Source organism: Dromaius novaehollandiae, chromosome 2 (genome assembly GCF_036370855.1).
Source record: "Dromaius novaehollandiae isolate bDroNov1 chromosome 2, bDroNov1.hap1, whole genome shotgun sequence".
NCBI lineage: Eukaryota > Metazoa > Chordata > Aves > Casuariiformes > Dromaiidae > Dromaius > Dromaius novaehollandiae.
The window spans coordinates 9861568-9875594 of record NC_088099.1 but is presented as its reverse complement, the minus strand read 5'-3'; the positions used below and the strand labels follow the sequence as shown (position 1 = coordinate 9875594).

The window sequence follows — 14027 nt, the reverse complement described above, 5'->3', positions numbered from 1 at the left end:
GACACATCTCTTTCAGAGATGGTTAATGTACAGATAACGCTTAGGGAAAAAACCAAACCAAAACAAAATCTTGAGCACTTCTAGAAGGCAGCAGAAGATACTCCAAGGCAGCAGTGCCTAGGCTGTTATCGTCAGTACACAGTGTTTGTTCATACTTACTGAACTCAAACAGTTCCAGGAATGACTGAACATTAACAAATAGTAATTGCTTTGTATTCACTGTAATATTAAACAAAGAATTGGGACACACAAGACATGTCACACATCCCAAAGAGTGAAATTACTAGAATATAAGCCCCTTATTCCAGAGGCAGAAAACTCTACTTAACAGAAATGGTTCCAGAAGAATTTAGAGCCAAACTAGAAGTAGGAAAGAGTCACTAATCTCTTCAGCACAGGACCGACTGCCAGTCATTAGATAAATACACTAAAAGATTTGAAAATATTTCCCAGCACCGTGGCCCACCACTGACTGCTTTTAATAAAACTGCTAGAGAAATCCCCAAAGCCTGCAAGAGTATGTGCGTTGTACCTGCATTCAAAAAGCAGATTGAGCTGGTGAGATATTCCAACAATCTCAGATTAAAAAAAAAAAAAAAGCAAAAAATTGAATTCACCATTTAAATGGAGTTAATGCTATTCAACACATTACTAAAAATACGTCTTTGATACCCTATTTCCTTTAACAGGTTACATATTTGGGCAAAGAAGTAATTGCATACACATTCTAAATTTTTAAAAAGCTTTGACTTATTACATGCCAGCCCAAAAATTTGCACTAGCACATAAGTGAAGCTCATGATAAATGAAGACCTAAGCTAACAGGCATTTTGTTAGTAGAAAAAGAAGTGTTTCACAGACTGTCCCTCAAATTGTTACTATAGTAAATCCTACTCAATATTTTCATTAATAACGTAAAAGAAAAAAAATCACTGCTGATAAATTTTTGAATGAGCAAAATAACAGTGAAAAGGTTAATAATAAATTATTTTGAAATCAGTAGCCTGCACAGCAAGCTGGGCATATCTCCAGCTTCTTCTAACATAGCCAAAGTTATATATTAGAAAGAAGAAGGAACAAAATCACAAGCTCTGACTATTTTCAAAAAGGAGCAAGACCCAGATACTAGAGAAATCTAGATTAGCAGAGAAAAGCACAACCAAAAACTAATGGCTTGAAGCTGTAACCACACAACACTGCAGTGGATAGATTAAATTGGAATAAAAGCACATGTTTGTGGTACATGTTGTGCGGAAGGAAAATCCCCCCGACTGTCCCAACAGCGGATAGTACAACTCTAGGTCTTCAGACCAAGACACAAAGGTCTTTACAAGCTTGCATTTCTGTGAAACTGGGACCAAATTAATCTAAGAGTTCACTCTCACCAGAAAAGAGGGGCCCATTTCCACGCCCTTCCTCAATTCTCGACGCACAGAAGTCCCCTCACTGGATAAATTCAGCTCACCAAATCGTGAAGGGAAATAAACAAATAAATAAATAAACACCCCAAAACGCAACAGAAAGCAAAAAGTTCTCTGCCAGTGCAGGGAAATGAATCATCTCAGAGAAGGGTCAAAACAAGCAAATTTCAGCAAAACCCACCTACTGAATCAGCCCTGCCATCTCACCGGATAGCACCCGAACGGCATTTTTTTTTTTTCCCCACACCCAAGCTTTGGAGCATTTATAGAAATAAATGTATAAATTAGCAACCCATGATATACCGGTCAGACTAAGTGCTCCCTTCTGGCCTCCGATTTCACAAGCGTGCCTCATTAAACATGAGCACTAGCAAGGACAAGTGTTTCGGAAAAGCATTTGTTAAAAGGGGGGGAAAAAAAAAAAAAAGAAAAACACTAATGGGAAAAATTCTCCCAGAACAATGTTACATTTGTACTCCAGAGTAACAGGGCCTTCCAGCTCGCAGTGAGCAGCCTCCCATGCTGGAGAAAGGAAAGAGATCCGGATATTCAAAGTGATTTCAATGGCTGGGGGATGGGACTCGGTTAACCAGCAACACAGTGAAAGAGATGATGGTTGACATGACCTATGTCTAAAAGTGTAAACAAAACAAAAACAAACAAACAAAAAAATTTAGGCTGCAAAACAAAGCATGAGGGATTAAAAACCCCACAGATCTACTGGGTTCATTCAGCTCTTACTCTATTTTCACAAAGTTGTATTCTGTACTGAATTAGGCCAGTAGCTGCAAAAAAATTCAATTAATTGCATTAGGCAATAATGTACCCACGCAAGGTATTTTCAGTTGCACAGGCAACCACAGAACTCAAACTTTCGAAGCCAGCTTAGCGATCTGGAAAGAATAACAAATTGAATCTCCATACTTCTGCAAACAAAAAAGTATTCTATCACGTACAGCTATAAAAAGCCCTTTCTCAAATAATTGATCAGCAAGATGAAACTGCAATCTCCAGTCCTGCACCTGAAGCCACTTCCCTCACAATTTCACTACAGAATGAGCAAAAGATGACTTTTGGTCATCTATCTTAAGGTATACGCAGTTAGCAATAAATAAAAATAAACAGCAGATCTTTCTTCTCAAAGTGAACCTTTGTCCGCTCCAAAGTCCCAGCTAAGTGAAATACTTCATAACCTTTCCCAAGTCCTATAAAAACAGCTTCGCCACGGGGCGTTTACCAGCAGCAGTCACTTCACAACCTCTTGCGTTACAACCAGTGTTGGACTCATCCAGGTTTTCCAAAGCGATAACCATGCTCGAATACAGAGCATTTGCCTGTACTGTCGACTTCGGGATCTCTGGGCTGCACTGCATGAAGCGTGACAACACTGCCCGGGGCTTGGGAAGCTGCACAATTAAGTGACGTCGCTTTAACAAGTTATTTTAATTGCCTTTGCAAACCAGATCCCTTCCTTGATCCGGTTCCGGAGCAGCCCAAACACAAGTAGGGCGGCAGGCCTCCTCCCGCCAGCGCTCCAGCAGAACAGGCTCTGCGCCGGGTCCATCGCCCGAGGTCCTGCTCAGGCTCACGCAGGAAAGCACAGCAGAGGAGACTAATCCCTCTGGAATGAGGATAAGGGGATAGAGGCTGATTCACTTCTGGGGGCTCAGCTCAGCAGAAAACTGCGTAGGGTGAGGTTTGTCTACTACATTCAGGTGAATGATCATTTGAAAACTTTTTTTTTCCCTTTACAGGCAAGGTTTGCACAAGCATCTGTGCTACTAAAACAAAAAACAAAAAGAAAGAATAAGCCAGTCTAGCCAGCAACTTGACTCGAATCTATCCCAGTTACAGGACCTTAGCATAAAAGGACATGCACATGCACCCCAAAATAAGTCAGCTGATACATAATTCCAAATCTTTACAAGAACAGTCATATCTTTCAGTAGAAACCCACACTTAAACTCTGTTCCCCATCCCCAATGTAAGACTGAATAAGGATTTTGAGGATAAGAATTTAAACAGCCATTTAAAAAAAAAGCCTTACGTTGGGCAAACTCAAGTACTAGCAAGACTATTGAAGCCAAACAAAGATCTAAATATTTACATGAAAAATCAGGACATTAACTGCAAGCTTAATTACATACCACAAATGCTTTTTATTCATCCAATTTTAAATGGTCTCTTTTCATAGCTCTGTCTAAATTCGTCAAGGCAGGCATATACCTCTGGCACAATCTAGCATCTGCTGACACATACGTAACAACCAACAGCTTCATTAGTAGCTAAATGTGCGCTTTCCTAAATGGTAGAATACAAAATGCCACAACTGGAAAACAGAGCAGTGCAATTCAGCATACAGACTACGAACATGAAAAATGCTACCTACCTGTCCCAGTCGTCATCTCCAGCTCTTCTTCTCCAAGACCTTTCCGCACCAGGCTTATCAAACTGATCAAAGTCGTCATCTGTAAAGGAGAAAACTACACTAAATAACTCTCATTGAAATTGAAGAAGGCTTCTGAAGCAACAACTTGGGGTTGGTTCTTTTTTTTAGCAGATGCTAAAATGCCTTTTTTCACTTTCCAATTTACATGAGGAAAAAAAGAAGCAGATAAATACCAATGCTTATTAGTATTTGCTGCAATAATAAAAAAATGTCACAGAATACACAGTTTTTCATCTTTTCACTTTTGAGGTGAGATATGAGGAAAAACAGAAAGAATCAGTGGGAAAAAAAAAATTACTGGAAAATTTTGTCAGTGGAGATCATCCCAGAGGCAGAGTCTCGCAAGCAATTTGGGAGGCTCAAGCACATGAGAGGTGAAGGGACGGAGGCAGCCAGAGCTCTGCTCACCTGGGTGGAATGAGCTCCAGCACCATATGTACACATTTTCCTGACTGTATTTGCACTTAATTCTTTGACTGAGTGCAACACCAAGGATTGCCTTTTGTTTTGTTGTGTTTTTATAAGCCTTCAAAAAAAAAAAAAAAAAAAAGCTTTGTCTTCAGTTCAAGCTCAGTCCAACATCCTTTTGTGAATATTCCCCACATGTGATGATGAATCTGTTCACTTCTTCCTACATATAATTGAAATGCATGTTTTTAGTGACTGACAAATTCAAAAGGAGGTGAAGGCATTAAAAAGTGAAAATTCAGCTTTGGCAACATCACTAAACCAATAGGTTTCAAGACAGAAATTATAATCATACGGAGCTATGAAAATAAACTATGAATTATGGTGCAATAAAAGTGTGGTAACTCTTCTCTTTAGTAACAGTACAGAGCAATTCCCCTTGATCAGAGGGGACCACATACTAACCATTTACATTTTAACCAATTTATATAAGCTAACAGCATGGAAACAAATGGTTATCTTGCAGCTCTCCATTCAAATATCATCTCTATATTGCAACCTCCTCCATTCCAATCCCTATTCCACAAATAGAGGAAAGACAGATGGATGTCCAAGCATTTACTCTCTTCCTCTTGAACTCTATCCATCTTTCTGGTCTCTTTAAATAAATAAATAAATGAAACCCCACACGACGACAACAACCCCCACCTTGCTGTCCTTTCAGCCATTCAGAACTATGCTGCAGGGATGCTCTTCGCACATCAAGTAGGACAAATATCCTGCAGTGTCATTATTCTCGCAGCTGAATTGCATTAATCCACTGACTTGATAAAATCACCTCTGAAGGTAATTTCAGGTGATGAGACTAGTTTTGCACCAACCCAGGTTAGGAGTGTTCTCACATATGCTAACTCAAGGCAGTAAGCACCATCAGGCAGGCAGCGATCTTCTAGCTGTGCCTGCTCACCTACAAGAAATCCTATTTTTGCATTCTGCGCGCTACCATGATGACTACAGAGAGCTCTGCGATTATAAAGCAATATAGCTTGAAGACATGATCTTAGCACTACAGTATTTGAATTCAGCACACATGGACCTTCACTTCAACCAGGTTTAAATCTAGGAGACAGAAAGCTATGTGCCAAACCCTCTTGATCTGTAGACATTTCTCTTCAGTGCAAAGAAGCATTCCTCAATATAATTCATAGTACTTTTCCAAGCCAGACACATAAGTTTCACTGCCATAAAAGTGCTTCAGCTTAGTATTACTGCTAGCAAAGAAATAATACCAAAAGGGGGATCCCACTCCTGACAAGTTTCTAGTGTAAATCTGGACCCCCCCCGCTCTGCTAGCAACACCAACCTTTACCCTCTGCCTCTTCCAATCTCTTCAAATCTCTCCTGTTGTGTTCCTTACTTATGAGGATCTTCCACAAAAATCCAAAACTGCATTAGATTTCTTTAAAATCTCTTCCACAAGGCCCCTCTGCCAGGATGCCTACAAAAGCCTACAAATGGCTGCATCTGGAACATCTAAGAACTGCTCCACTATCCATGTCCCCACCACCTTTCTGCTCTGTGCTCTCCCCGTTTCATCATGTACCGTAAGATCCTTCGAGGCACAGGGAGCAAGTTTTTCATTTTTGTGCTTTGCATTTGTTTGCTCTGGGACAGCCAAGACTGACAACAACTGTTACAAATTATGCCAGTGCTATTGAAACTGGTTTTAACATCAGCTGTCTGAGCCCAAAAGGAGGTTGCAGTTCTCCTTCAGGAAAGGAAGACATGCACCTAGGAACCCCTGGCAAGAGCACCCATTTCCAGCTTCACAGTTTGTGAGATATCAAGCATTAAAATGGACAGAGAGGCCTTGCACATGCAGTGGCATGGGGTACCTAGCAAGCCTCAGCCAAGCATAGTTTCTTTTTCATCTCTGAACTAACAGGTATTTTCATGTTTCTTCTACTGTTCTAGTCAATAATATTGGAAGATACCAGAAATGAACAACACTTGACATAGTACATCTCACTGAGAAACTTGTACGAGTCCACCATTTGTCTCGAGCATGGTTCAGTGCCCCAAAAACGTACCTTGTGCAGAAAAAGAAACACTCAGCACCAAGCAAAGCAAAAAATAGTAACAGCAACAGCCAAAGACCTACCAAAAAAAGCACTGACTGATTTGGGAAGTAGGAAAGACTAGTTATGTAGGAGAAACAAAAGAAGTAATCGACAACTTGGCTCGTCATCGCTGCAGTGCTAAGAAAATCGCAGGACATGCACAGGCTAGAAGCTGGCTATTTTCTTAGTCGAGTCTGTCTCCCAAGGGCCTGAGCAGCTGCGAACCAGGAAAACCCTAAGGACAGCCAAACACCCTCGGTTCCCTACAGTAACAACACTTGTTTGCTTTATGCTTAGCCTAGCCTAGCACTGCAGTGCTGTAAGCTGCTCTACAGCTTTTTTTCTGGTTTTATAAGTTACATGCCAGGAACCGTTATATTTTTTCCCACTTAACAAGAACAGATCATCCATGCTAGAAATCCACCGACCGCAAACTGTGTTTCCTCTCTGGCTATGCGGATGGTAGCTTCCAACTCTCCAGGCACCTTTTCAATAAAATCTTCCCTAATCATTTTCTATATAAAATGGAAGTCCTACGCTACAGCAATCCCTCTCACTAAAGTCTCACAAGCGTAGGAGGTGAATCAGCTGGATAACTGCGGAGCAGAGCTTTTATATGCCTTACAACAGTACCAATGTAGCCTAAAAAGGTAGTCCTACATAGCAACTGTTGCTAAGATGGAGTATTTTCCTGCAAGGAGATGCCCAAGACCTCCCAGCTAGGAAAAAACATCTGATGACTGCATCGTTCTTCTTACAAATACACCAGAACACCTTCTGTAACACTGGTTCCACGCTGTCCCATAAGCCTCCTTAACAGCTCAAAATTTTGTGTTTTAATTCATTCCAATATTTCACCACTGCGAATACCAGACATACTATTATTTTTAGGTCTCAAAAAAACATTGAGGATTTCTCCTCATCCACAACAAGGTGGAGAAAATTCGTTTCCTGCAACAATAATCTAAGAGTTCAGGGGGTAAAAAAAGTGTCCTTCAATGGGCACCCAACAGGTCTTTTAACAAAGTAAATAAGCTGCACTGCTTCTGGACAGAACAGGTAAGGGGAGTATAAAGAGACAAAAACCAGAAAAGTCAACTACCACATGAAAAAACCACCACTTATCTTTGCTTAGATTTAACACTGAACATAAACAACTCCATTGTGATCCATCCCATTCTCCAGCATCATATCTAAAACACCCTCAACATGACAACCTGACAGCATTTCAAGCACAAGTTTCCAGATTAAAAACATCTTCCTACCAGCTTATCTGTATGTAGTAGTTTATCTGCACAGAATATTTGTCCTCATATTTCACTGCAAAAAAGTTACACAAAAAACAGGCATCATAAAGCCTGGATTTCCAAGAACCAAGCATACAAACGGCAGACCCATTCTGTTTTGAACTGAAGTTTCATCTCTCTTACTCTGGGATACAGAGGAGGAGCAACAGGTTTCAAGAGAAACAGCCAAGTCTGAAACATAAGACAGCAAGGTACCTGTGCTATTAACGCTAGCTGAATAAAAACTTCCCTGCCGGGGGGTGTTGCTGGGATTTGGGTATTTTGTTTGTTTTTTTAGTTGTAGAAGCACAAGGCCAATGGGAACTCCTGAACCTGAAACTGTGATTTAAACCTAACACATGATGAAGCACGCTATGAATCTTGTCTCATTTATTACAGACAACCAAGCTCCCTATCCATATGACAAAAATCATCTTCACTCCTACTTCATTATACACAAAAAAAAATGTGCAAAAGCAGGCTACACACAAACAAACTGCATTCACTTATCTGTTCAGGGATAGATATCATACTGTCTTTATATTGGTAAACAATTACTCATACAATCCTTAAGAATTCAGTGACTAATATTTAGAACAACGTAAGGACTGTAAAACATGTCCCTCCACTAGTGGATCTCATGTTTTTGTTCTGAATTACTCACACAGGACAGTGTTTTGCTTTCTCAAAGAAAGGGATAAAAATTAATTTCTATAAGAGAGAAGTTCTTTTTGTCTTTTTTGGAGAGTTCGTCACGATGCAAATCAAGTCACTAGCCATAAGCAGGTACAGAACGAATTATGCTGTGCCATCAAGAAGTTCTCCTTCTGAGCACTGCTGGAAAGAAATCTCTCCCTCTTTTTTGGGGAGAGGTGCGGGGGAAGAAATGAATCCCCAAGATGTTCTCAAAGCCTGCTTTGGATTTGAAAATATATTTGCTTTCAAAAACCTTTTAAAATTCATAATGCCTCACGCTAAACAGTGAAGTCCAAGAGTTTAAATGAAATCCACATGAGCTCAGGTCCCAAACGGCCTTGGACACTGATCAGAAACTTCAGCTCTCCAGCGTCGTTCACTGCCACCACAAACTGTGGTTAAAACCGGGGCTGGCACTACAGCAGAACATAACTCGGTTCCAGTCGCATTTATTGCTCAGAGTTTTGCTGTTGTTGTTGAGTCAGTGCTATCCATGAACTTTTTGATTCTGGACAAGAAGTTCTACAAGATCTAAACCCAGAGATTTAGTATTTGATGAAATAAAGCACAGTTCAGCTTCTGTAAAAAATAACCAATACTAAGGTTGTGTTTAACTTTGATGACCAGAAGTGAGGGAATACTCAGAAGAATATGACTTTGAGCAAAAACTTTTCAAAAAAAAGCATAAAAAGATTTAAAACTGTCTTGGTTAAAAGCAAATCTGCCTGCTACAAGCTCATTCAAGCTGTAAAACTTTTTGGCTCTAGTCCATAGCTGGTACAATAGTCCATGACCACATACTTGTATTTCATGAACTATAAACTCTACAGGCCTTTGGCACTTAGGAGGTTCAATACAGGCACCCTCCAAGGTAACTATAAGCTACAGTGGCCAGTTGCATCAGGCTGCCCAATAAAGTAGGCTGCAATGCCCACAGAGACCAAAACATGGCCAGCACTCTACCCACTTCAGCTAGGCATAAAACCAGAATTTATTTCCAGGTCCTGCAAGTAGTAACCTGAAGCAAGACAAATTTCACTTCAGTCAGACTGGAGAATTTCCACTATGTTTCTGAACTGGACTGTGATCAGCAAGGCAGAGAAAGGTGCCTGCACTGCTAGCTGGCAGTGTACTCCCCCGCCCCGGAGTTTATGAAGAGCAACACGAGAAGCTTTTAAAGTCCTACAATGTAACAGTCCTACAGAGAGGCTCTGCACAGAGGATACTCAGAGGGTTCATCTCTTCTCCTCGCTATTTCCTGAGTTCAAACCAGCAGAATGATGCTGGTGAGAAGCACCGGGAAAAAGGACACCACTGAATGGAAGTGACTTCACCCAACACCACCAGATTTCCTAAGAGTATTATGGCAGCCCTCAGGTCACTTAAGCTGTCATCAGTCTAATTTCATCTTAAGTTCAAACTGGAGAAATAACACAACAGCCTCAGGGGTAGAGCTACACCTATTTGGCTACCCTCAATATGGGACTTTGGGCAGGAAGATGGGGTAAATGTCTAGATGGGAACCTCTTCAGCTCTTCCCTCCCTCCATCCCATCCCATATCATGATCTGGCAAAGTTCATGAATCCCTCCCCAAAGATATCCGCATTCAAGATCTTCTAAACTACTAAAGTTCATCAGAACCGAAATAAGTTCATCAGAACCGAAATAAGTTCATCAGAACCGAAATAAGTTCATCAGAACCGAAATAAGTTCATCAGAACCGAAATAAGTTCATCAGAACCGAAATAAGTTCATCAGAACCGAAATAAGTTCATCAGAACCGAAATAATCAGGAAGGAAGGAAAAATACAGCAGCCTTTGCTTACTGAAGTTCATGCTTCAGCAGTTGCAGTTCAGTGGTATCAGATCACTGACAACCACAGTAAGAAGTGCTCCTTGCTACATTTTAACAATCATTCGTTGTTTAGCCCCCTCTGTATCCATCTCTCCTTGAATGCAATTACTACAGTCAATTTCCAGCTAAATTTTGAACACCAAGAAGAAATTTCAGCAATTATACAACATTATATTATAAGCAGCTGATTTTAGATTCAACATGCTGGTCCTGGTTTTAAACGCAAGTTTGATTCAAAATTTGGGAATCGTTTACTTAACTGTATCAATAGACTAATGAGTGACTATTAGCCCTCCAAGTCCCTCATCCTCACTAGTACGTGCACCCTGAATGTACATATTTCAATACAGCCACTCTAAAATAAGCAGCAAGTTGAAACAGGCTGCATGGTAAAGGAGTTTGTGAATTCATGTGAAGCTGTGAACCACTTCAGAAGACCTCAGAGACCACCCCCTGAAAGCCTTCCCATTTATGCTTGGGAATCCTGTCACTGAAAAGAGTCTGTACCCCCATTCTTAAAAAGTTTAGCTGCAAATACACAAAGATCTGGTCACAGAAACAGCACATACGAGCACTTTATTCTTATAAATCAAACCAGTATTTCCCAAGAGCCTAAAAGATTATTAATGACCAATCAGTCTACAAACACTGATTCTTCATAGACCCTCCAGGCAAATTACCTTCCTTCCATCCCATCAAATGTACTTAAGATGTCCAGCATACACAGCCATTTCACATTTCACTTTTAAGCCCTGCATCATACCCTCACAGCAAGTTTAAAATTTAGTCTGCATCTTCAAAGCCAAAGCTATCTCACCTTGTCAACTGTCACCTTGCAATGATGTCAACTTAAAATTCCAATTATTTTTCAAAAAACTTGTGTTTCTTTACCAATCATTAAGGGCCTTTTCTATTTGAAACAAAATATCTGGTTGCTATTATCTCCACATTTTAAAGCCGTCTTCCCCCCCCCCCCCCCCAAAGTACACAAGAACTGAGTCTAAAACATTACTTCCTACAGCTAAAACTTCAACTAAGCAAAAGTGTCACAGATCTAAGCTGAAAAAACACAAGGCCCTGGCCTTCTCACCTTCTATGCTTTTTTTTTCCTATTTGTTATTACTATTGGCTTTTTACTATTGGCCATCTGCAAAAAGGGTTGCTTATTTCATTTGTGTAAAACCCACTAAGAGGACCCTAGCATTTAAAAGTATATTTAACAATTTCAACCAGGACTTTTCCTTGTCTAGCTAAACTGAGATGTAACCATTTGTGACATCTCTGGGCTTTCACATTTAGGTAAGTGTTGAACTGAGATCATTTAGATTAAAACTACAAGCTGTCTTTATATGGGGCAAGGATCATATTTAATTAATCACTGTTTATAGATGAACACAATGTTAAGTCTGAACAAACACTTGTTTGTGCCCACTTAGTACAAAGGGATTCTAATTCACAGTCAGACCTAAACAGTACTCACAACAACAAAAACTGGTCCTGAAATTGCATTTCATCATGTTTCGGAGGCTGTCTGTTGCACACGCATTTGTACGTGAAAGGATACAGCAGAGTTTTAAACCCAAGAATCAAAATGCGTAGAAAGTGACACTTTCTTTAAAATACTCTGTCCTCATAATACTAGAAAAAACTTCCAGATAAAAAACACAAGCCTGACAATTTTCTTCTTCATTACATATAATCTATGTGAACCACAGGAACTAGCACAAATGCTTTTGTAAAGTATCTTATCTATTGAGACATATTTAACACCATTAAATCAAGGCCCAAAATATTCAATTATTTACTATTTTACAGTGCTGTCATTCCCAGTCTTCCTCTAAAAACTCCTCAATTTTTGAGAACTTCTTTATAATATTTACCATCAGTAGGAAATTTAATTGTGTTTATGTGCTTTGTTGCCAAGTAAGTTAGCAATTGTGAACAGCCCGATTACTCTGGTGAGTGATCACACGGACAAGTCACACTCTTCACAATGACAACTAGTTAAAGAAAAACACTGACCAAAATCACCACCACCTTTTGTACAAAGACAAGTGGGTTAACTGACAACTCTGAACAACATTTAAACTAAACTTTTATTCCTCGTGAAAGCAAGGCCCATGACACCAGGACTAGGTATGTTCTCTTTACTGCGTCTCTGCTGAACGCCCCAATGTGACCCCCACAAGGCTTTTTTTTTTTAATCACCCAATCAAAAGCTTTCATTTTAAAGATTGCTCAATATATCAATCAGAACAGCATAGAATTTTGACTTGTCATGTTCCATGCTGCAGGTAAAAGTGTTCCTAGTCAAAAGGAAGAGCAGTAGCACGCCTAAGAGTCCTGGGGTCAAGTACTATCTTCATCTTACACTTGCTGAGCATAACCCTCTGCTTCTGGGCAGTCTGTAAAATAAGTTAACAGTTACTCCCTCGACTAGAGATAAGCCATTAGAGCAGGCCACACACCACGGCTATAAGAACTATGGGAACGAAGGCCCCTAAAGCATCGCCGAGCCGAAAACGGATCTGCCCCGAGTCCGGCGCCCTGCGGCGAGCCAAGAAGCCCCGCGGCGGCGCGGCGCCGGCGAAGGGGAGCGCGCGACTCCCCGGGCCGCGCGGCGGGGACCGGAGCCGGGCGCCGCGGCCCCGCCCGCAGCCGCAGCCCCGCGCCGAAACTGACCAGGGCCGCGTCAGTTTCAGCCGTTTGGCGCGGCGCGGCCCAGCCCGCCGCCGGGCGACCCCGCTGCGCCGAGCCCCGCGCCGGGCCGCGGGCACCCACCTGCTCCTCCTCCCAGGGCGGCAGCCATGGCTCCTCGTCCTGCCCAGGCGACAGAGGCTCCCGGCGGCGCCCTCGCGTCCTCCTCAGGGCCGACGGGGAGAGGGGGCCGGGGGAGGGCCCGGATTCACGGCGCGGCCGCTTCCCCTCCCGCGGCCTCTCCGTGCGCAGCAACCGCAGGAGAACAACAAACTACCACAACATGGCGGCCGCCACCGTCGCTGTCGCCGCTGCCGCTGCCGCTGCCGCCGCCCCCGCGCTGCATCATGGGACGGTGGAGGACCGGTCCCTCCCTCGCGGGGAGGGGGGACAACACGCGCCGCTGGTTGGTTAGCGGGATCCGAGACGTTGCCTGAGCCGGCCAGCAACAGGGACTTTTGCGCATGCGCAAAGCGGCCTTCTCCAGGCAGGGCCGGCCGGTCGGGCTCGGCTGCAGTGCGCATGTGCCGGAAGGGGCGGCTGAGTCCCTCCGGACGCGTGCGCCAGGGGGCGGGGATGCGCATGCGCATGCGCATGAGGGGCTGGCGGCGGGCGGGGCGGGGAGCCCGGGATGGGCCAGGTGTCAGGGCCGTGACATGGCGGCGTGAGGGCGGTGTGAGGGCGGCACGGCTTCGGCTCTGCCAGGCCGCGGGGAGCGCGGGTTCCGCTGCCTTCCCCCACCTGGGCAAACACGAGGAAACAAGCTTGAATCCCGGTGTCCAACTCCTTCTCTAGTGAAAAAAGCATGAGTAACAGGATTAAAATGTCCCAAAACAGGCTAGAGTATGTTGCATTGATGTGTGGTCCTCTATCTTTTAAGGTCTGTCTGTGTATGCTCAGATAAACTAAATGGAAACAGTTCAGTCCATGTAGTTTGTTCTTCCCCTCTGCTCACACCTCACTGGTGTGTATATTTTTATTTTATGGGTTTTATGGGCTTTATCGGTTTGTTTTACTTTGTTTTACTTTGTTTTACTTTGTTTGTTTTATTTTATGGCTTTTTACCGTCCTTAATCCAGTTTCAGTGGAAGTTG

The 14027-nt window shown here is 42.5% G+C and overlaps 1 protein-coding gene across 2 annotated transcripts in view; it reads right to left on the bottom strand.

Moving 5' to 3' along the window:
• RBM33 (RNA binding motif protein 33) overlaps positions 1-13293 on the bottom strand; it is a 103552-nt gene extending 90259 nt beyond the window's left edge. For both annotated transcript variants that reach the window (XM_026102956.2, XM_026102967.2), the window contains exons 1-2: positions 13018-13293; positions 3811-3889 (exon numbers count right to left, since the gene is read on the bottom strand). In XM_026102956.2, the coding sequence (XP_025958741.2) occupies positions 3811-3889; positions 13018-13045 (107 nt within the window). In that variant the 5' untranslated portion in view covers positions 13046-13293. The remainder of the gene's footprint in view (positions 1-3810; positions 3890-13017) is intronic.
• Positions 13294-14027: the final 734 nt, after the last annotated feature.